The sequence below is a fragment of the Homalodisca vitripennis genome, chromosome 1 (genome assembly GCF_021130785.1).
Source record: "Homalodisca vitripennis isolate AUS2020 chromosome 1, UT_GWSS_2.1, whole genome shotgun sequence".
Lineage (NCBI taxonomy): Eukaryota > Metazoa > Arthropoda > Insecta > Hemiptera > Cicadellidae > Homalodisca > Homalodisca vitripennis.
Genome location: NC_060207.1, coordinates 208349603 through 208375200, shown reverse-complemented (window position 1 = coordinate 208375200; position 25598 = coordinate 208349603). Strand labels below are relative to the sequence as shown.

Genomic DNA, 25598 nt, shown 5'->3' with positions numbered 1-25598 from the left:
TGTGCCCCTTTTTATAACATTAAGAATTTTTGAAAATTAAATTAAGTTACTAGTTAGTTGAAGTTTTTTTATTTTCAAACACTGATGCAATCATGCAGCTACTTTTCTTTCATAATGTTTAAATTTGCCATTTTTTGTTGCTGGAACTATGGATTTGTTTTAAATCGATTTTGTGTTATTTGTTTATATATAATAGTTATTTATCTATTTATTCTTTTAATGTAAGAACTGTACGTCTTTTTCAATGTTTATGTAAATAGTACGACAATAAAATATTAGAATTTGAACTTAAACTGTAAACATGTTGGAAAAATGCTTTTTGAACTCTCCGCTATCTCATATGTAATCAACTATGAAAGATGTACAGTAGAGTCCCGATAGTTCGAGTCTCGATAGTCCGAGGTTCCGTTAAATCCGAGCCAACACATGTAAAAAAATAAAATGTGATATTGACATATTTGTACAACACACTCGAGCGCATGTCTGTAAACTGAGTGCTAGGCTACTTGGAGAAGCCGGCAGCCTGACTCATCAGTGCCACTTCATTTGCACCGCCCCACCCCCACCCTATTGTCAAGGCCACGGAACATCGCGCCCCGTATTGTCTAAAAATAAATCAGTTCGTTGCTCATCACGTTCGACTGCGGTACGGTTGTTCTAGATTACGATCGCAGTGCGCTTACCCGTCTGTTATTTAGTACAGTACTTGTTGTCTAAATATTAAGTTTTAGTAAAAAAGTATTTTCTGAAGTATTTATGTGTTCATTGTACAGTGAACTATGAGTTCAAAAAGTAAAAGAAAGTTTGTACCGATAAAAACAAAACTAGAAGCTCTTAAAAGACTTGATAAAGGTGAAACGTTAAAAAAATTAGCTGCCGAGTACGGAGTTGGTGAAGTGACAGTTGGTGACTGGCGAAGGAATCGCGATAAAATTGAAAAATTTTGCATCAGAAAAGTGCTCGGAAAAGTGTACTAATGAGCGGAAGTCTATGAAGAAAGCAGAGTATGAAAAAACTAGCGAGGCCCTATTTTTATGGTTTTGTCAACAAAGAAACAAAGGTTGTCCTATTTCCGGACCTATTTTACAGGAAAAGGCATTGTACTTTCGCAATGAAATCAATGAAGGTGAGGAAGATTTTACGGCAAGTGTAGGATGGCTTGACCGTTGGAAAAAACGTTATGGCGTGAGGCAGTTAGAAATTTGTGGGGAGAAACTTTCGGCGGATTCCGAGGCAGTTGTTCAGTTCTGTGAAAAGTTACAAAATCTTATTAAAAGTGAAAATTTAACACCTGATCAGATTTACAACTGTGATGAAACTGGTTTGAATTTTAAAACTTTGCCATCAAAAACTCTAGCTTCACGGGAGGAAAAAGCTGCTCCGGGTCACAAAAAAAGCAAAGAGAGACTGACTGTGCTAGCCGCTTCAAACGCGTCGGGAAGCCATAAATTAAAACTAACTGTCATTGGCAAGTCTGCTAAGCCTCGTGCGTTTAAAAACATGTCTATTTCAACGCTTCCAGCAACTTATACAAACCAAAAAAACGCATGGATGGACAAACAAATTTTTAAAAACTGGTTTTTTAGTGAGTTTGTTCCTGAAACCAAAAAGTTTTTGAAGAAAAGCAACCTACCCTCTAAAGCCATCTTAACACTTGATAACGCAGGATCACACCCAGATGAAGGGGAACTGCAATGCGATGGCATACGTACGATGTTTTTGCCACCGAACGTGACCAGCCTCATTCAGCCTATGGACCAAGGCGTACTTGAAACTTTGAAAAAAAAGTACAGACGCCGTCTGTTGCAATCAATGTTTCAAACAATTGAAGGAGAGGCAACCATAAAAGATTTCCTGAAAAAAGTCACAATCAAGGATGTTATTTATTGGATCGCTGAAGCTTGGAGCGAAATTAAACCAGAAACAATCCAGAAATCATGGAAGAAAATCGGAGTGTGTAAAATTGAAAATGATGATGAAGATGACGATCTACCGTTAATAAATTTAATAAACAGACTTCCTGGTTGCAATGGGACAAATCAAACTGATATTGGAGAATGGATGAGTAGGGACGAACAGTTAGAGACAACAGACGACACCATAGTTGAGATGGTCACAGACATGACAGCTGACGGGAGTGACGAAGAAGAAAGTGTGCAGGAGACAGACCCGGCAATGACTCACAGCGACGGCTACGCGGCACTGGATGCGGCCCTGCGCTACGTAGAGCAGCAAGCAGAGGCGACAGCGGCAGACACGTTATTGCTTCGGCGGTGGAGAGACATGGCTGCCCGCAAACGCTGCAGTGTGGTGAAACAAAAAACTCTAGACAGTTTTTTTAAGTAAACATTGCATCTTTGGACCTCTGTAAGTAATTTCTTAATGCTGGTATTTGTAATAAAAGCATATTTCTTTTGTTTGCCTTCAGTTCTAATTATAACCCAATTTTTCTCAAAGTGTTCCGTATAATTCGAGTTCTTCACAATTCGAGGTACATTCGGTCCCATTCACCTCGGATTACCGGGACTCTACTGTAATGGTTTTGTGGAATCCAAATGTTCTTTGTTTGAAGTTTATTTTTTACGATGGAAGGATTGTGAAGGAAACAGGATTTTTCTGGACATTTTCCATCGTTCAGTGAAACAAAAAATCAGTAACACTACGTTTCGAGATCTGCAATCTGATCTCTTCTTCAGGTATATAACTAACATATACATGTATTAGGTTAGTTATATACCTGAAGAAGAGATCAGATTGCAGATCTCAAAACGTAGTGTTACTGATTTTTTGTTTCACTGAACGATGGCAAATGTCCGGAACAATCCTGTTTCCTTCACAATCCAAATGTTGTTACCTATGATGTAAATAATAACAACACTAGCATGAACTGTTGAGCAAAGATGGATGAATAATGTGAGAATCAAACAAATTAAAAACCCAATACTTCTTAAACTCACCTTTGCAGGTGTACTGTAAAGATCCGTGGTGGCAGCCTAGGATGTAATAAAAATATGTCATGCAATGATCTGAACAAATAAAAGTGACACTTGCGTATCCTACTGAATTCATTTGTGAAAGCATTAAAACAGCAAGTTACTTTAATGGACAGCTATTGCGAGAAGGTCTGAAGTACTAAGTTACTGAGCGTAAACAAAGACATCAAGTTTTCTTTTCTTGCTAACTCTTGTCAACTTTTTAAATTTTTACCAGAAAACTGTCATTCTTCATACCTAGTTTCACACATACATATTTAGCTTTGTTACTTATTAAATCATGAAAAATAACAAAAATTATGACATCTTATCACAGTACGTGGGTAAGAATCCAGATTTGTTTGGGGCGTACTTCAACTGTTTTACAACTTAACCCATTCACCTACTTCGACGGAGCCGTTCCGCCGCGGGTCCTGCCATACTTCGACGGAGCGCTTCCGCGGCAGTAATAGTTCACTTTAAACTCGACAGATAGCTGCACTAATTAAACTATGTTTCGTTTCCATGGTTACTTGTTTGTTTAGAACAATATTTTTGTCATTAGTTGGCTAAACTGACGTAAGCAAAGAATAACAGATGGATTTACTCCATATGACACCTGTTGTTGTTAGTGTCCGTAAACATGGCTTGTAATAGGTTACGTGACAGTGAAATAGATCGTTTTATGAACGATTCTAATAACTGTAGTGAAGAATTCAGTTCCGGTAGTGATCAATCAGATGTGGAATGGGATCGTGTGACACGGGAACAGTTTCAAAACTCCGATATTTTCGATTCAGAAGAGGAATGATCAACTCCTGACATCCGGCAACTGACTTCGTAGGCCTTGTCAATGCAGATCAATTCTTCTGAATATAAATATAAATATGGTAGGGTATATAATATAAAAACGATATAATTGTGTGTAAATATACTATGAAATATACAACACTCTTTTGGTGTGTGACTTCTAAGGACAAATAAGGTAGGCTACACAATAATAATTCCATTTAAGGTTTTCATTTTGGGAACAAAATATTGGTGGTGGGCAACATAAAATTAAAAAAAATTTATTTATAAATAAATTTATGTTATTACCGGTATGTTATAGGTTATATCTCGTAATACCTCCATTTTTTTTTTTTTTTTTTTTTTTTTTTTTTTTATACAGGGAGTTTTAAATGGTAGGTAAGCTCAAGAAAAACACTGCTACAAAATATCTTTCGCAAAACAATGGTTTACTAGGATTTACTAGAAAGTTACAGCTAAATATCTGCACACCTAAATAATAGGCAAAAATAATGGAATTCCTTGGCCCAACTGTGTGCTAAAATATTAGTAGGTGAATGGGTTAAAGGCATACTCTTATGAAGTAAAAATGAGATTTAGAAGTCTTTAAGTTTTTGATAACAAACTTTGGAGTTAGGGCCATTTTAATTTAGAACAAATAAACCAAATTATTAAGGTGCCATCAATATTGCTTGGTAAATCGGAAAAAAATGACATTTTTGTTACATTCTTAGGGGTGCACAATTTATTTTTGACTAGCCTATAAAAAATACTTTAAAACTTTAAAAGATATTCTAAGTAGATAGATAGTATTTTTTGCATCCAAACAAAATATCTTCTCAACTCTTTTGGGAACATCACATGTACAGTAAAACCTGACATAATTTACAACTTGGCAATCCAATGAATGGCCAGTCTGGAGTTATATGTCATTGACAACGAAATAATGGGATGGATTTGGTTGACAGGCAGAATTTACTGGGATGATTATTAGGGCCTGTTGGATTCCATCAACATCAAACGAAATTTGGTCTGAGAAAGTCATGACCAACCTACCCACTTTACCTGGTTAGGGCTGGAAATGCTAGTCTCACCTTCTTAACATTTACAAGATCTACAAAACTGGACTTTTTTCTGGTTATACTCAAATGAAGTATAACAACTTTTTCTGACAAATCTTTGAGAAGGGATGGCTTTTGAAAAAAATCAAGATGTACATTATTGACAAACATACAAAGAATTCGAAATTCCAAGAGGGTGTAAACTGTTTTGGAAGCAGATTACCTCAACAGTCTGTACTGGAGTGATGACGGTAGCAGGAGCATGGTGAGCGGGGACAGGCCTGATGTGTCTGACTGTACCCCGCTTGTCTCCGGTACTGGTGGACAGTAGTAGCCGGAAGGATCCCAGAAATGGACATACTTCACTCAACAGTGCCTGGTCCACAACATCCCTCACATCCACATCCATTGGCGGTTCACAGCTCTTGTCTGCACAAACATAAAACTTACATTATCACTTCAGAATTATATATAAAAAAAACTTTAAACTTAGACATAGAGAATTTAGTAATTTAGATGCCTACTAAAATGCACCAAGTAAAGGTTTTAATACTATTATTTCAACTATTATTTTCACACAAGGTGAAGAATTTATTAAGATGGTTTAGAAAATTAGATAACACATAAGGAATAAGAACATTTATGATGAAACATGTCACTATCTGGATATACCTTTAACAACTATCTTTCAAACAGTCAAGATAATATTTTCCACAAGAAGCTTCAGGAAACCCTTTACTGCACATAGCTCTACAAGGATCATTTTACTACATTTGGATTGACAGGACATTAAGAATGGGTAAAGTTGGAAATTGGGTCAAGTTGCAGCTACTATCAGAAAGGATAGAGGGCACTATCTCAGTCTTGCCACCTTGGAAGGCAAAACCAACCTCTTTCAGTCAAAGTAGGTAGGGGTGGAACCACCTTATGCACAGACTTGCAAAAACCTTGGACACCAATGGAGTTTTACTCACTCCTTTGCAGTACACTAGACCCCTCTATAACATACCCATCTCTTATTCCTAAACACTTGCAGTAATTGAAGTATCACACTTTTCAGTTATTTAAATTCCAGCCTGTTTGAACAGAAGACATTTAACACACACAACACAGTGTTAATAAATCACTAACCTAGACTTTTAACGGAGGAGCCACTGGTGACGAGAGAGTGGAACACAGTCTCTGGGAAGAACGACGGGTCGAAGAGCCATCCCAGTGCACACCGCAGCAGCAAACTGGAGGGGGGTGTTATGTGCGGAAGAGGGAGGGTGAGGTAAAGGTCCGCCAGCATCTGGAGTGGCTGCCGGTAGCAGGACAGCAGTGGGGCAGCGGAGTCCATCATCCCTAGGTACGCTACAACCCACGGCACTGTGACCACCAGTCGGTTGTTGGCCAGTGCTCTCTGCAGGAATGTGGTTACATCCACGGGAGGTGTCACCTGTGCGTGCACAAGTCCATCATTTAAACATTTTGATCTCAAGTAGGATTATGTTAGGCAATCATAGGAAATTAAATCCTAATTAAATATCATCCCACAGAGACCAGTAGGTGTAAAATCATAAATATATCCACGTTTATAAAGAATATTCTTAAAGTTAACTCTCAAAGTGGTAAAAGGCTGTAATTATTATCTCTTACATATGTTTCCTATTGTTTCCGAGTCTTTTGAACGAGGATTTTAAAATTCCTATTTACAGTTATTTATATCTGAATACAATAATTGACTGAGCTTTAGCACAGCCTTCTCACCTAGGGAACAGCAAAGATTTCCCTTCTGTCTGTCTGAACAATATCTCGAGATATAATTAATTGAGGTATAGACTTGAAATTATGCATGTACAATATTTTTCTATATAGGAATCATAGAGTATGATAATGGTGAATGCCCCATAGGATTTGGTTGAGTGTTAGTGAAGCCTAATTTTCCACAAGGTGTCTTGAGACTGGATTGAGCTACAGACTTCAAATGTTGAATATTCCATACCAAATTCTATTTTAGTCTTTCACAGGATATCTTGAGAACAAAATGAGCTACAGGCTTCCATGTCTTTCCATGAGATTTTACTGAGCATTAGTAAAGCCTATCACTCAGGTGGATATCTCATGCAGGAACTGACTTAGACTTTAATTTTGCATGAAGCTTCATTTTTATATAGGCAAGATTGAAGGTGGATGATAGTAGAGATTTTTCAGCTCTACGTCCATGCAGGATTTGGCTAACTTCCACTGTGTATCTTGAAATCAGACTGAACAATAGACTTGACTGCATATTTTGATATAATTTTCAAACATTTGCCATCGTTCAGTAATACAATACAATCAGTAATACTACGTTTCGAGATCTGCAGTATAATCTCTTCGGTGAATGACTAACCTAACACATTATTACAATCTAGATTAACCAGCGGATTCAGCAAGGAAATGAGTGAATCTTACCATCTGCCTGACCAGAACCTGAGCCTGAAGTGTATCCGGTGGTGGCAGTGTGTCTGATCTGTACGGCATGAAGACTGCTAGACCCATGAACTTGGCCAGCAAACAACAGTCAGACACGCAAGTCAGTACCTGCACCTTGCTCTCTTCTTCATCTGTTGAAAACATTCACTATGAAAAAATTGAAGAAAGTTATGAATTAATTTTACTGCAAGAGCCTTAATAAAGCCGTTTATTCAGGTGGGTGAAATTACTCTGTCTCTGTCACACAGAGTATCTCGAGAACTATATGAGTTTAAGATTTTAAGGTACTGTAATACATAAAAGGGAGAACTCAGTTATAAAAAGTTACTAGAGGATTTAAAACCAATTAATTAACGCACATGAATTAATTTTCTCATATAATTGTGCAATTAAAATTGTTAGACAAGTAATTCCAACAAATAACTTGTTCATTCAATAGTTCAGTCAAGCAGAAAATAATCAGTAATTTAACTTTGCTTTTCAGTTAATTAGTGGTTAATTTAGTAACTTCCCCCTTTCAAATTAAATATTTTATAATCATTTAGTAATACTTAATGTGTCTTTTCAAATTTTTGGAACATTTCAGTTAGCATAATTTAATTATATTGTTATTATTTGTCATCAATTCAAGTCGATATTATTAATATATTTCATACCACTTATATAAGTTGGGAGAGATGGAAGTTGCATTCATGCAAATGTAAATTAACATCCGAAATGCCCAATTCAAAATTGGTTTCACTCCTAATACCGGGAAATGTTTTAAAACTGAAGATAAGTAAACCAGACGTAAGTCAGCTCAATGCATGCAGCTCAATGTTTTCTCCTCCACCATCTAAACTTTATAATATTTAATTTTTAAATTGTACTAAAAACCTATCAAGTATTACGGAGCACAGACAGTACAATAGAGTATTTAATTTTAGTTTTGAATTCATACACAAAAAAGTTTTGCACAAGTCTAATTCCACTTTAATCTCTCTTATTTACGTTGAATTTTGGTTGATGTTTTTTCTGTTCAAAAACAGAACAGACCTCACAGTTGGTAAATATCAACTCTGAATGAACATTTTTAACAATCACAGCAAACAGAAAACACAAGATAAATCAACTGTTCCACAATGTAAACTTCAACATTCCTCCTGAAGAGGTATGGTCAATAAAGAAAAGGTTCTAGATTCTACATGAGTATACTTGAATACAATATATATATATATATAATTCCACATAGGTCTGAATACTTATTCCTTACAAAAATTTAATAATCATCATTATCATTTCTTATTAGCAGTTTTACTATAACATTCTGCTTGACTATCTCTAAATAATTACATTTTAAAATTTAATAATATTTGTTTACTTGATGCATAAAAACAATAAAATACAAATTTTTAAAATTAATAATAAATTGGTAAAAGTTTTGTGTTTGGAAAATCTACTCTAGTCCTAAAGACTATGCAGTCACATCCAAATCCTATCATGAAAAATTTTTCTTCCGGATATAGCACAACTCCGATTATTGGAAACCCAGGTTATTAGAAATGACCTAAAAAGTAGTGAAAACAGTACTACTGTAGTAGCCTTGAATCGAAAAGCTATAGTAAGGAAAAATAATTTGGACAAGCGGCAACCCCAATATTATATTGATAGCACTCAAAATATTTATTGCGGTGGCTGTCAATGGAGGATAATACCTCAACCACCTCGCCGATGTTTACAAAAAAGAGCAATAAAAAACCCTCCTCAATACTATCCGAGCTTCCACGAGCCACGCACTATTCATAACAGTACTGTCAGTAGATGAGTGACCATCCTTTCATCTCTACATGCCCCCACACTAACGCCATCACCCCTTCCACATCTTGTCTTGAAATGTCAGTGCCGCGCTCAATAATTCTGCTGGCAGCAGCAAAACCTGTCTCCCCATTATCGCCTAGTGCTTGTCTTACAGTGGAAAATTCCGTTTTGTTCTCTGTTGCCTCAGATCTTTTTGAAGAAGAAATAAGTTTATATTCAGTTGATTGTAAATGTTTTGTAAAATATTATTCCTGTTCTGTACTTGTTATAAAATAATACAGTAATGTATAATTTGATTATACCTCCCTATATTTCCCAAAAGTTCTTCATATTAACATAACCCCTGTATTATCGGGACTTTCGGTTATCAGAAAATTGTTCAGCCACTATTATTTCTAATAATCGAGGTTTTACTGTACATGAATTTTTATTTTAGATTAAACTTAGCACACTAAGTACAACTTATAATTTAACCAACTGCAGTAATGTAACCGTGTATATGGTGATAGTTGTAGTCCAGTAGTGAAATAGTGAAGAAGTGAGAAAAAGGGTTTTTGACTTACTGAAACCGTCGACAAAGAAAGAGGTGCTATCGAGGAGACAGATTCGGTGTAAGAGGCAGTCGATAACATGGGCCAGGAGGGGGGAGCCCTCTGCTACCTCCAAGAATTGTTGGTAGAACTGCTGTTCCCCAGGGAACTGGGGGGGAGGTCGAGGACCTCTAGCAGACATTTGGGGCTGGCTCAACCGTGCCTCCAGCCGAAAAAGCTTGTCCTTTGTCACTCCAGGTAGCTCCAATTCACTGTTGGTTTTTTCACTCTGCACAAAAAAAGTCACTCGACAAAGCTGCTTATTTCATTTCAATTTCAGCAGAAAAGCCACTTTTTACAAATTAATAATACTGTTAATAATGTAATACTGTTAATATCAATGTAATTAATATAAAAGCATAGCAAATGAAACTTAAAACAATACTGAAAAAATTACTTTGAGGAACTTTAATCAATTTTGTGTCTATTAGATGGAGTAAAGAACTTGATCCACATGTATTTTGTAACAGATCAAACATGTTGCATTTCATGTACTCAACAACAGAGTAAAAAACTTTTGTCTTAAGCCAAGTTGAAATCCTTAATTTAAACTTATTAATTGGTAGTTCTCTTACAGCTAATTGTAGTTTCTTGAATAATCTAGTTTGTTGGGAATTGTAACTATTATAGGTCTGAGTTAGTCTCACTTGAGATGCTACAAGATTACATCGAAACCTAGTGTTGTAATCATGTACTAACTCATGAGAGATAAAGGTGTTGATATTTTCTCTGACAAACATTAAATTCTGATATATTTAACCCTTTAAGGACCAGCCGTCTGATTTATCGCCGGCAGTGAACTATGCGAAAAGGGCCAACCGTCTGGTTAATCACCGGCGGACTTTTCATATTTTTTAAGAGATATTTTAATCTCCTATATGGAATAAATATACTATTTTTCTATTCCCTGTACGTTTCTTACTATGATATCAAATTTTAAACGTCTTTTGAATCATCAGCTTCGAGAAAAAAAATATTTACGGCCATGTTGCATTGTAATGTTGTCAGCTGTGTTTGTTTACGGCAGCCGGCAGAAAATGCCGAGTTCGCATGTGGTTTGTTGTTCTTCTATTGAGTTCAGCGTATTCAGTTAAGTTTTTATAAGTGACTATTTATTGTGAATAACCAATTGTCTGAACTGTATGTTCTAATTGCAAGGAGGGCTGCCACTCTCTTTGTCTTGTGAAACATAAGTGTAAATAGGACTAGGCTAAGGAATTCTAGTCGTTTTGTAAATATTGTAAAGTGTATAAAAACAGTGTTTTTGATCTGAAGAACAGCCTCATTTTCATATGGGTAAGTTGACTAATATGAATAATATCCTTAGTAGCCTATAAGGTTTTATATGTTAGGCTAATGCTGAAAAGTGTGTTTTAACCAGTGTTACAGAAAAATTTATTTCATTTACAAACTTTTTGTTTTTTATTCCAGGGCTTTCAAATTTTATACAGTTATAGAGAATTAAATGTAGAACTAATAAATACCATTTTCCACAGGTAATTTATTCTTATTTTTGGTAGTTATTGAAAATCAAACTCAATTTTTTTATTTGATAAACAGATAAATCAAATTGTTTTTTTTTGCTATATAATGACTTAAATTTATTTTTTCACAATATACAATTTAATTATAACAAAATGAGTAAAGTTAAGAAATTTTTTTTAATAAAGTACCTAAAAATTACTTATTAGGTTTAACCTTGTATTCTTTTGAAGATTTATTTCTGTAAATAACTTTTAAGTATTGTTAGGTATTTATATATGAGAATCATTAACTGGAATCAATATTTGAGACTTATCCGTCCGTCCATTTTTGTTGCAGTTCTAATGGCAGGATATGATCAGCTTCCCTCAAGCATTTCAAGGCCTGAGATATGACAGGTTTCACCAAATGAATATTATCGTTTTGAACTATTTTTGAAGACAGGAAATCAAACTAGGTCAATATAGTATCTTATCTGTTATTCACATTCTCTCTGATATTAAAAGAGACATTGTAGACATCATTTGTATGTGTATTGACTCTATTCAAGGTAGTTTTCACAAATACTGGAGTTTATCCTACCAAATTTAGTGTCAAAATACACAACAACTGTCAGGATGTTAATATTGCACAAGGTGATAGTATAGACTCACCTGTGAATTTTTATTTTTTGCCAACTTCCTATTTTAAAAACTGGAGATTTAACTATTGAAGGACTGATTGTTTTGCTAAACCTTTTTTTTAAATAGCTTTAGTATCCTTTCGTATATACAATCCTACAGATTTTCAAAAACAACATAAATTTTGGAAACTTTAGGCTACTTAAAATTTTTAAAATTTTAGAAATACAAATATTTTAAATTTTGGATTCCATTCAATTACTGTAAATTATTTTTAACCTTTTTTTTTGAAGGGAGGTAACAAATATTTTTAAATATAATAATTGTACCAAAAATCATCAATCCAGAATGTTGTTTTCTGTAATTATCTTAAAAATATGATGAATAACACATCATAATTGCTGCAACACAATTTAACAACTTTGAAACCTTGGAGGTTTGATTTATTTTGTAACCTTACACTTTCAAAACAAACTGTCACTTAAAAGTAAAATGATTGGCACTACTAGGATTAAGCCTTATCACTTGAGAAAAAAATGGTGATATATATTATCAACATAAGAATGATAGGATTTTGCTAGCTCGACTTTACATAGGTACAGATACTTACACTTGAACTGGTCAACTGAGCACAGAACAGCCTTGCTAGATGCATCATGTTCACTGGATCACACGAGAGTTCCAAGAGACGCGTAACAATCCTTGGAAATCTGCTAGACGTCCAAAAATTGTCATTGTTTTTTGTCCGCCATTCATGAAGAATCTCGTAGAAGCCATCTCTTTGTTTTTTAAATGAGAAGAAATTGTTTTTCGAGGAGAAATTACTTTCGGTATCTGTTTCGGTGTTGTATAAAACTGGCCGGTTCGATAAAACCAAAGGCTTCCTTGCCAATGTGCTTCGGGATTCAGTCACCTCCTAGAAATAAATATACACTAAAATGATTAATCTATAAAAAGATACAACAATACTGTTGAACAACTTAATCTAAATCTACCATACAATGAACTAGATGTAGAAAAAAAATAAAACCAACCTTTGTTTCTAGTATGTGTGTTAGATGTGGAATAAAATGCGGTAAGAACAAAGACAATCTTGCGTTCTCCAGAAGAAGTCTTATCACACTCTTGTCCAAGTACTGTACTAAATGTATCTGTTTCTCTATCATTACAGCAGCAAACATCACACAATTTTGCGCTGAACTTAAAACGGACTTTTGATGAATCCCATCCTTATCTTTCAGTTGACAGTTTTCTTCTAGAGGAATATTCGTTGCAGGATTGTTTATTGTTTCGTCTAAGCACAACTGTTGAAAAGGCACAATGCAGGCTTTATTTTGTTTACCCTTTTTGACAGAGTCTGCTGCTACTTCACAGATCTTATTTTTGTGGTTTTCATTCACCGGGACTTTGATCTGAGACTTGTAACTGAAAGTCAAAAGCGTGAAAATGAAGTACAGTTCTGTGGTGATATTCGGCACTAAATTTGAGTCCAAACACGCGCTGTACACTGTGGCAAGCCTCAATAACTTGTCTGCACATACAATTTTACTTGGATCTGGTTCCACTGAATTCTCCGAACCAGGAATAATATTAGCTGATGGACTTGCAACAGCATTAGGTGGCCTAGCGAGAATCTGCTTTGGAATCATCTGCTCATTCTGAACACTGACCAGCAGTCCTTTTAACTCAGTAACACTTTCTGATAACAAGCCATTTTGCAATGGCTGGGTTGGTTGTAAAGCATTTTCAAAATTTGATCGTTTTTGTTTCAACAAACTTCGTTCCTCTTCAAAGTTTGACTTTTCTTTCACTTCTGTCTGCAAATGTTGGGGTGAAGTGAGGGGAACAAATGGACGATTTACAACTCCAAAATTTTTGTTTGACTGTTTGGAATCTGTAAAAAAAGTTTATAATGTTGGTGAGTACAATTTTTTTATGCTAAGTCACAAAATCATATGCAATAACACATTAGTGGAAGAACAAATTATCACACATGAAAAAACATGTGTTACAACCCATGATGATAGAGCAATAACACATTAGTGGAAAAATAAATGATCACAAATGGAAAAACATGTGTTACAACCCATGATGATAGAGCAATAACACATTAGTGGAAAAATAAATGATCACAAATGGAAAAACATGTGTTACAACCCATGATGATACAGCAATGCTTTTTGTAAGTGTTTGAATCTTGAGCTTGTAGATTTAGGAGCTCAAAAACAAATGTACTGCCAAAATTAATATTTATAGGCATTTCATTTTCATAGTTTGCCAAGTAAACAATTTTTTTTTTAAGTTTGTTATTGATGATGGAAAGATTGGGAATGAAACAGGATTTTTCTGGACATTTATCATCGTTCAGTGTAAGAGATCAGACTGCAGATCAAAAACCTAGTGTTAATGATTTTTGTATCACTGAACAATGGTAAATGTCTGCAAAATCCTGTTTCCTCCAAAATTTTGTTATTCTTACAATTGATTTAGAGGAATAAAATGTAAAAACATTTTTTTGCTGACAGTACAACCTGAGTTTAAGATAAAATAAATTACTGAACCTGTCTCAAGTTACCATGGACTTTTGACACTAAAAGCATTTTATACAAATCATTTTTTAAGTTTGCTTTCATAAAAATTTTGCAAATTAAGATTTAATTTGTTGCGTCATTTAGAGTTTGATGTTATCCCCTTTGTTGAAGTAATTTTATTTCTTAATTATATGTAAGGCTACCCTTATTATCCTTGGTTAATAGTGGAGAATTTTTGCAAATAATTTTGTTTTGTCAAATATAACAGAACAACCGTTCATATGACAACACAATTGCTACATCTTACCGTTTGATGAGCCTACATCAGCATCTGATGTCAGCTGCGTAGGTTTGATTCTCTTTCGACTCTTTTGTGAGTTTGGCTTGGTGACAATGAAGTCGGCAAGACATGGAGAGTGAGGGGTGCGTGAGCGTCCTTTGGTACCCAAGTCCGGGAACGATTCCACATATTGGGGGGAAGTAGGGCTGAAAGAGGGAGAGTTGGACTGGGGCGAGAACTTGTGAGAACCGTTGGAACTGTTGAACTTATTCGCTGAGCTCTTGTTTGAGCGAGGAGTATGCGAAATGGAGCTGTGGTCAGAATGGAGTGAACTGCAGGTGCTTCGAGGTGAAGTCGGGAACTGGTCCCTTCCACTGTTCCTTCTGTGAGGATGTACGGGAGTTGAGGTAGTTATGTTTCTCGTCTCATAATTGATTGAGGAGTTGAGCATTTCCCTCCGGGTATCATTTCCGTGGTTCAATAACTGAAAAATGTAATAAACAAATAGTACATACTTTAATTGTGTTGATGATGAACCTTTTCAATCAACAAAGATCACTGAATGACTATATATGCAAAATAGAAATACAACTGGCTTCAAGTATTTTTTCAACTATTAACAAAAAACAGACTTATTTCCATACTTTGACGCTTAATAGCACTAAATGCACTACCTACTATTTTTAATAAAATAGTATACACTATAGCAGCCGCTACAATAACACTGACATTCAAGTAAAAAATCTACTTCAAACAATGTGAATGTGCTATTATAAGTACTAATAATGAAATATAACTTTAGTTACTTATTTAGCTGAGAAATTACATGACTTTCCTCCCACAGCTGATAAAGATTATAAATATAAAGAATTTTTAAATAGAATAATACAGTGAACCACATGTAGTGGCTAGCCGAGCTAGAAACTTGAAAATAGCACTCAGTGTGGCCCCCTGAGCTTATAGACCGGCGATGATATCCTTAAATCTGCCAGAGAGAGCTATCATGATCACTCTTAGTGGCTCTCTGAGCTCGGATATACATACATAAAGCAACAAGCTTTAAATTATTATTTTAAAAATCTGTACCTGCTGCAACAACTTATTTTATGTGCACTAAACTTAACCCTTATTAGCTAGATAATAAAGTGAGAAATTAATGTTCTGTATGACTATTCAACACATCCCTGTGTCCATAGGGTTACATTAGGCTGTTAGGGATTAAACAATGATATATTAGCTTGTTTGAACAATTGATATACTACCTTCTTTAAACAATTGATAAACTAGCTTGTTTACCCCGTATAAGCCAAGATAACAAAGTGACAAATGAATGCTCTGTGCAACTATTCAACACATCCCTGTGTCTATAGGGTTATACTATGCTGTTAGGGGTTAAACAGTTGATATACTAGCTTGTTTAACCCGTATCAGCACAGATAACAAAGTGACAAATGAATGCTCTGTGCAACTATTCAACACATCCCTGTGTCTATAGGGTTACACTATGCTGTTAGGGGTTAAACAATTGATATACTAGCTTGTTTAACCCGTATCAGCACAGATAACAAAGTGACAAATGAATGCTCTGTGCAACTATTCAACACATCCCTGTGTCTATAGGGTTACACTATGCTGTTAGGGGTTAAACAATTGATATACTAGCTTGTTTAACCCGTATCAGCCCAGATAACAAAGTGACAAATGAATGCTCTGTGCAACTATTCAACACATCCCTGTGTCTATAGGGTTACACTATGCTGTTAGGGGTTAAACAATTGATATACTAGCTTGTTTAACCCGTATCAGCCCAGATAACAAAGTGACAAATGAATGCTCTGTGCAACTATTCAACACATCCCTGGGTCTATAGGGTTACACTAGGCTGTTGATTGTCTCTCTTAGGATTATGAGTTGAGTCGTGAATACTAATCAGACATTTAAATGTATATTACAGTTTTTCTAATGATAAAAATGAAAAGAATATTTAATTTAATTGAAAAAAGAGTGGTTTATGGTGACAAACTAGATTAATTTGTCTCTTAGATACAATTGCCAAAAATTAATTAAACCTGGTTTTAAGGCAGGAGGATGATGATGATGATTTAGAAAGGAATGGAGAAGGGTGAGTCAGGTGACCCACATTTAAATGGAATGAAGTAGTTTTTGAGCATTGTTGTAGGTGCCTCATTTAAGACTTACCCTTGAAAATGGTTGAGCAGCTGACTGTGGTGTTACCCTGTTAATGACTTGAAATGGCTTCCTATGATTAGATATTAATTCATTTTCTGGCGTTTTTGCACTGTTTTCTACCGGTTTCTTCTGCTCTGGTGTACCACTAACATCTTTTTCTTTTCCCGATGTAGAAGATAAAATGATAAACCTTGAAAAGAAAGAAGATTAGGCTTTAATGAAACAAGTTTTTTTAACAACATTATCACCTTAAGTTTTTTTTTCAAATTTGGAATTTAAAACAAAGACAGCTATGTGGTATACAGTGAAATCTTGATAACTTAAACCCGAGGGGGCAGGGAAAAATTAAAGTAAATAAAATTCTAGTTACTGAGAGCGAAAAATCGTAGAATTTGAGTGGCCAGAAGTGTACTGAACTTCTCTAGATTGTGTTGCTACACAGCAAGCTTGTGTAATTATTCGTTTAAATAAACTCCATACATACAATTCTTGACATTATTAAAAATTAAACTTCATTGGCAGTAAAGTACATAGTTGACAATCAGAATAACAAACACATACAATAAAACAAATCATCAAAGAGACAGTACACTGCAGTAAACAGGTAAATTTACAGTCAGTAACATATGATGAGGGAAATTTGCTTTTTATTACATGAAACTTTACATATCAATGGTTAGCTTACTTACTAATGGTACTAGTTAATTTATTCTAATGCTTTATCTGAAACTTTGAATTTTAGTTGTATTTATTGGAAATTTGACTATAGAGATCCACTAGAATCAAGCTAAAATTTTAAGTTTTAGATAGAGTTAGTAGTGTCTCAGACAATGAAAATTTCTACTTATTAAGATGTTTATAACACAATAAATATAATACTACATTTCGAGGATTCAAATCTACTCTCTTCTTCATATATTAAGAACTCAACTTTTAGAGTTTTCCCTTGGCCCTTTTTTTCTCACTTTTTGTATGTTTTATTTTGACTGGGTTCATTCTCTCCCAGTTCTTGAACCAAATACAATAAATTAAAAAAATTAAGACAGAATTTACAAATTACAAAATTTTATGACTTAAAAAAAAAAACATCAAAAATTTCTCAACAGTTAAAACACTCACATAGGTGTACATTGAGCATCGCCTGTATTCTACCTAAGTACAACACTGAAGGGATGACTACAAGCAGCTTTGTGAAGAGAGAGCTTGTTAAACTTTCTCTTGATAACATTAACCAGTTATTTACACGGAAGGATAACATAAAACTGCTGGTCTTGCAGTAAAACTGAAAATCTACAACTTGCAAAATTAGGTCACAATTTGTCAACTATACATGAATATTAATGTAAACAAACACCTCATTTTCTTGTTGTTAGGTTTTCAACTTGCAAGGAAGACATTTACAACTCATTCCCACATTGCCTTATCGCAATTTCATATGACATATTGAGTCTTTTACGTATATTGCTGCATCCCACAAAGACTTACTCACAAAATGGATCCGATATAGTCAGCATTATTCTAATTTACATTAATAAATCACTATATGAAACCAGAGCAGAATAATACACCATCTTACAATTTCAACTTAATAGGCAACCTCCCTTTCCTACTCCATAGCAACACAGATAGCTGGCAATACCTATCTATCTATCTATCTAATACATCTATCTTAACACAAGACTTAGTGACAAGTGAAAACAGCCAAACCACCTCTAATGAAACAGGTGAAAACTACTATAGACACAGGTGGAAGACGCCAAACCACCTGAAATAAAGAAACTGAAAACTACTATATGAAACTACTACAGACTTCCTGATGAAATCAAGAGCATGGAGGCAAGAGCTTTGAAGAATAAACTGCATCATTGAATGTTGGAGAGACCTTTTTATACAATAACTTAAATAAATTTTTCAATGGGACTGATATTTTTGGCAATGTATCTTGACTGCTACAAATTATTTAAAAATATTGTAAAGTTTTGACATCACTTCAATTTTTGATTATTTTGAAATAAAGTTATTCTCTCTCTCTCCCTCCAGTCTGCTGTTGGTGTATCACTCAGATATCCAGATATCAATTAACCTTTGAGTGGCACTTTAATTAATCCATAGCCACACTTTTTAGTTTTAAGTTTTTTTTTACACATTTTAGGGTTCTTGACTCCTGAAGAAAAGGGTAGATTTTCATTCTCAAAACACAGTGTTTTCCTTTTTGTCACAAACAACGATGGCCAATTTCCAAAATCCTACTATCCTTTCAAATCATCCATTGTTAATAACAAACTTTAAACAATGAATTATATTTAGTTGTAAAGTCAACATTCACTGCTATGAAATGTTCAAGGGGATTTGCAAAAATATTGGACTGATCAAGGATTTCAAGTATTGATAGTTGAGTTAATACAGGTTTGACTGTAATGCTATTATTCAATCCAAAATAGAAATGCAGCCAAGGGGAGGATTATAAACTCCTCACTCCCTCTATCCATTATTACATCTCATATGGAGACTCCAAAATTAATCTACACTATAGCAATCATACACTTGCGGTAATCTATATTTGATATGACTTATCCTTGCTATCCTCTATCATCCTTGCTAGTATTCCTCAGTTAGATAGGTACAACTTCCAGTTAAACTCCCCTTTTGAAAAACCTGGCTACAACATAAAATTTATTACTGCCTATAACATCTGTTACTTTTCAATGTATGTGGTCCATATATAGAGAACAACTAATAGAAGCGGAGATTTTGTTAAAACATATTTTAAAGAACGACTTATTGTAAAAATGTTATACTTAATGATAAATCAATAATTTCCAGATGTTATTAAAGAGTAAAAATATTATTTAAATAGTTTTAAAATGTCATCTCTGTAATTGATAATGACAGCACAAGAGAAGAAAAACATAAAAACTTATAAACAAAATAATATAATCCAATAACCACTAAATGTTTCTTACAGTGGAATTGCATATTTTAAAAGTTTTTTTATGGTCTAGAATGTACTGTACATTAGATGAATTCAGGCCTGGTTCAGGTGGTATTTGTCAGTGTGTACACAAATCATATTCTAACTGTGATCTGAATTCAGATCCTGTGGGGCAAGACGCTCATCATATGACCAGCAAGATCTCTATTTCTCTTGCTGGGTGTAGCTCAATTAATTAGACTAGAACCATGATCATAGTTTGTTCTATCTAGAACTACTTGAACTTACTTGCTTGCATTTTCTTGTATGTGGTTGAGTGTATGTAGTACAAAATCGGCCCTGCTCAGGGATTTACTAATATTCTGTAAAAAAGTAATACAACTTTATAAATACATCACAAATTCTTTTTTTCACTGTGCAGACCTACTCATACACAGAATAAGAAACAAAACAATTTTTAAATTTACAGGTAATTAGAAACATGTACGATGGAAACATAGATAAATTTCTGAGAGCTTAAACATATCTAGTAATTTTGGGTTAAATCATTTGTGATCCTGCAAATCTAAATATCTTACTGAAATGGTTACTACAAGCCAAGTATCAATTATCTGTTATAGTTGTTGCAACACAGACTAAAAATACAGATACAAGATTTAACCATAAATTAAAAGCAGTGTGAATACACTTAAACAGTACAGCAGAAGACACAATTTTTCCTACTTATACGCTAAAACTTACCTTTTATAAGACTTTAAATGAATAAGTTATGTATGAAACAAAAATTTGACTCAACAAGAAATAAATATAAAATAAGATTATGTCGAGTTTATTGTAAACTTCTTACACAACTAAAGGTTTTCCACAACAGGAAATAATTAAAAATTACAAACATAATTATATTTTAAATTGTGGAATTCTATTGAAAATACTGCATGTCCAAGGCCTTAAATAATACTATGTAGTTTATTGATATAAACTAAGTATAAAATAATAAGTTACACTGCATTTTGAAACAAAAAAGTTTGTTCTAGAGAAGCTACACAGTTAAAAAATAATATAATTTCAGACACTTGCCATTATTATATGTAACAAAATTAGTGTCAAGTTATTGAATATGTTTATCCTTATGTCTTAAGCATATCTGACTCCTGAGAAAGAGGATTTATTTCAAATCTTGGAAACATAGTGTACTGTAATAATTAAAATGTAATAGATAATCAAGGCAAACATCGGAAATCCTATATATGATTATATAATAAATATTTGTTGAACTCATTTATAACATAAAGTTACTTGGTAAAACTTTAAACTTAGATCTCTCAGAAAAATAGTATGAATTCTGCACAAAACATTTGTTATACTCAAACCTTTATTTATACAGAATGAAAATTGCTTAATAGAGAGCTAGGCTAAGTGATTAGCAATATTAATTAAATTAAAGTTAATAAAGGCCTATAAAGAATTTTCACAAAAGAGAGAATTTCTCATGGGTTTATGGTAGGCTATATTTAAATTTGTATTAGAGATAAAATTTTTCTTGGAAGGAATGTTATTATGAACATTTTTGATAGGCCTACTTTTTACTGCTTTGAAGGATAAACGTGCCTGTGACAATCTGTTACACAAACATCATAGGTATATCGCCAAATATTGTAAAATCAAATACCACAAAAATGATTTTATGGTTACAGGAATACTTTTAATGTAACAATCACTTATATGGTATTTGAGTAATGGCCGCTAGTATGTGTGTTGTGTCACTAGCTGTCATACACATTTATACTTAAAACAGTAAAAAGTAACTAAATGTTAAACTGTTTTGTTTTGTTACATTTTATAGATACACATAACGTAGATAGTATATTCTACGTGAATTCTATTAATTAATAACTTAATCATCAATAAATTATTAATATTTTAGATTTAAAACAGTTAAATTATATTATAGTTTAAAATATCTATACGGTGATTCATGTCAACATTTTTGTTTCTATAGTTTAGATAATCATAAATATGATTCTATTGTGGTGGTGGCCTCTTATTATACTGCAGCCAAATAATTAAACTTTGAGCAGTGTAATACTTACGATTACTTTAGCCAATCTGAAATGGCATTTCTGCAGATACTCAAGGAGTTAAAACTGCATTCATTAAGTAAAAAGTCATAGTTTGTTTGATTCCAACTAAAATAGTAGCCCTACACAATTTTTAATAATATTCATAACAACAAATTAAAAATGTGTTTCTTCTTGTGTGTTTTTTGATACGTCATGTTTGTTCTGACTTGCAGCGACACGCTATTTGATTTTCTCCTTTCATTCTAGTTTTCGTCTCCTCTCTATAAATGACTTGTAACCATTAAAAACGTTAAATGTTTAAAAATATATTTTGAGACATGTTCATCACCATTGTTCTTGCTGGTGTCACTAGCCTACTCGGTATGTAAATGAAATAAAAACATCTAGCAATGATTAATTATAAATATTCATACGTCAAATGTTGTATTGGGTAGGGTACGATAAGCGGACCCGGTTTTTATATCAAAATTGGCAAACGATATTACTTAATCATAACCATCGATATAATCAATCGATACTGATTAATTATTTTGAATTATTAACTTAAATAGTCTATATCAACATCTGTAAACACTTTAAAATAATACACGTAGGGTAATATTTCAGTTTTATATCAGTAATTTTAATTATTAAAAATGGCAATTTTAGAAAACTACACGACATTGCTTTGGAAGATGATAAGACATAAATAAAATATATTGTTTTTGTGGCTTCAACATGTTGGACTCGTACAGAAAACCCCATTATGTGAAATTTGTGGGAAAGAAACAACTGGAACTGTGAGAGGAGCAAATATGGTTGTCTTCAGTTTTCCTAATTTTTGTTATAATTACTTGTTTGATCACTGTAAATATTAAATTCATATTTTAATTTAAAACATATGATTGTTATTGTGGACTATAGCCTAGATACTTTTATATTGATTGATAGTCTAGGATTTGAGATGCGAATATTAGGTATCGAAGACTACATTCTTCGATATAAAAAACCGGGTCCGTTTATCGTACCCTACCCGTTGTATTCAATAGTATCGATATTTATAATCAATAGGCCTAATCAAAATTTGATTGTGAAGGTGGCCGCTAATTATACTGCAGGCAAGGATATTTTTAGTATGTTAGGCCTTTGTTCACTTTAATTTATATTTCCATCCTTCCACTTCTTAATTACACTGTATTCCAAAAATCAACAAAAGATGCAAAATGGGACATCTAAACACTTACAACAATAATAATTTTTATATACAATATTGTTTTTAATATAATATAGAAACTAGAAAACAGAAAAATTACAAAGCAGGGTTCTATACAAAGAAACACTAGTAATGAAGTAAAATATAGTGGTATCCTTATTAACTTGTAGGTTATGTATGAAATAAAAAGAGTAAACTTATTCTTACAATACACACCTTATTTTCCTTGCCTGACATCCATTCACAAAAACGTTCCAGGTCAACACGATTATCCAAAATATCAAATAATAATGCTTCTGCCATTGTGTGTACCCCATTCATACACTAAACAATCCAATATTTACATTCATTTCCTTGGCAGTATTGCCAAAGTTCTCTAGCATATTTGTTTCCGCTGATTGTGATGGCTATTTACGGATTCGCGGTTGCAACAGAGAGAAAAAAATCATAGAGAATTAAAATATAATTAATTATACATTACTTATAATTACTAACACACTGTAGTATTTACTTAGCCTATTACAGTAATATTATCGAAGGAATCTGTTCTTGAAGATTGTGTATTCAATGTACAAAATACGTCCATACATTTTATAAATTGTAGTAATTTATTTTATTTTATATTTTAATCGCAAAGTCATAGGTCTGGAGTCATACTACTGACAACAACATAAAACCACCTTTACTATATTCCTGATGATGTAAATTGTTATTAGCACCCCAAACTTTAAAGGGGAATGTGAATAAAATGACCGATTTGTCAACTAAATATGGGCAGATTGATCGTCAGTTACGGGAAGAATGATTATACGATAAGGCAAAGCATACGGGAAAAATGTGACTTTCAATGGTTTCCTCGGAAATTGCAATTTTATTAACTTAAACATTTGCTATCAGACTTTCAGAAATTCTATGTTTCTTTTAATTAGTTTACGTTATTGGTCCTAAATTAATGTTTACACCAATTTAGTCCAGCCAAATGATGGGTTTCCCATAATAATATTATATAAATAATTTTCTTATTAGTTCTGTCCCTACGTTTTCGCGACACGGAATCCGTAGGAATTTTAAGTTTGCCAACTTGTATGGGATTGGCTTCCCCAAAAACAACCTGACAACGGCGATTTTAACACTTTCTTTGGGGTTTCACATATATAAGAAAGTGTATATTTTAGAAAAAATATAACTATGTCGTTTATATATATGTGTAACTCAATAGGATATTAAGGTGCACGCAATTTCCTGTAAATACATGTCCATTTTTATTGTGTAATGAGCAGTATAGAGGCATAGCTCAGTTAAAACATCGATTTCGGTTCTTCAAATAAAATGTTAAAGCGTTTGCTCTCACCCCTTGCAACTACAATTTGAGAAATATGTATATAATGCAGACAAACTAACATACAACGTGAAAATAAATATAATTTCTACAAGAGCTATTGTCTCTAACATTTAGTGTTCCCATAAGGGCGGAGGGAGCAAAGCAGAAATAATTACGAGCTATTATATATAATTAGATTTATCTTTGTAAAATGAGATGACCCTTTCTTTCCTGTCGAGTTCGTTTTATAGTAGCCTACCATAAGTAAGTGTTTTGGTCTCTCATCTGCCTGTCTTGTATTACGGGCCGAGATTGTTGATATATACATGTTGAGAGCAGCATTATCAGACATCTGTGTGTTGCTGTGAACTGCTATCTAACATGAGACATATGGTCAGTACAATATACAAAATGCGATATTCAATATACAAGAATGGTTCTTTCATATACAAAATACGAGATTTGGAAGAATGTTGAAATGGCCTTCCGGTCACAGATGTTTTCGATGTGAGGAGATTCATCATTAAGCACAATGTGGAGATACAAGTCAGTATAACTATTATATCAATAGTGTAGCAAACAAATTCTTGTCGAATCAAAAAGAACAAAATCAAGGAGGTTTCTAAAGAAGCAGTAAACAATGTAGTTACGCTGATAGAGAGAACGATAGGATCCTTGGTTTTGGTTCACAAGAGTGTTGCTGTTGTGGGGATAGACGTTATGTTTTTACTATTAATACGTAATTAGGTTAGGTAAGTAGTCTTATTTAATCTAGGTTTTACAATTCCTTAAGCCAGAGATTGGTAGTCATTCAGATTATCTACTATCCGGCAAAAACATTAATTAGATAAGCGCATTGCCGTCCATAAGTTATTCTCCCACGCAATGAGTAATTGCGAATCTACATTCAAGTCGTTCAATCAGGGTAATGTTGGAATTCTCAGGACCTGATTTACGAAATTCCGGATCTCGAATCATAAATTAATAAATGTACTAATCCTTCAGCTCACCGAAATGAAATAAAAATTGCTGATGGGAAATTGTAATTGTCCTTTATGGTGCACCTACCCAACTACAAAAACCAAGATAAGCTATAAGCAGTACTTGACAATATCTTACAAGGTATTAGCAAACATAATTAAAGATGCAGTTACCTTCCAAATTTTCCATTTGACGCAGCAGTAGATCAGAAGTTGGATGCAGAGGAGTAAGTGTTGATGTTAGCCAAATATGATATTGGATGATGACCATTACCACAATGCAACCTTAGGATTCAGAGAGAATCCTTCAGATTATGTATATT

General features: G+C 33.6%; 1 protein-coding gene across 1 annotated transcript in view; it reads right to left on the bottom strand.

The window, feature by feature from the left end:
- The window catches only part of LOC124353034 (codanin-1), a 41138-nt gene extending 17765 nt beyond the window's left edge, over positions 1-23373 (bottom strand). The window contains exons 1-10 of the mRNA XM_046802828.1: positions 23191-23373; positions 19990-20063; positions 16779-16959; positions 14607-15063; positions 12803-13662; positions 12379-12684; positions 9640-9895; positions 7259-7410; positions 5954-6260; positions 5046-5251 (exon numbers count right to left, since the gene is read on the bottom strand). Of these exons, the coding sequence (XP_046658784.1) occupies positions 5046-5251; positions 5954-6260; positions 7259-7410; positions 9640-9895; positions 12379-12684; positions 12803-13662; positions 14607-15063; positions 16779-16959; positions 19990-20063; positions 23191-23295 (2904 nt within the window). The 5' untranslated portion in view covers positions 23296-23373. The remainder of the gene's footprint in view (positions 1-5045; positions 5252-5953; positions 6261-7258; positions 7411-9639; positions 9896-12378; positions 12685-12802; positions 13663-14606; positions 15064-16778; positions 16960-19989; positions 20064-23190) is intronic.
- Positions 23374-25598: the final 2225 nt, after the last annotated feature.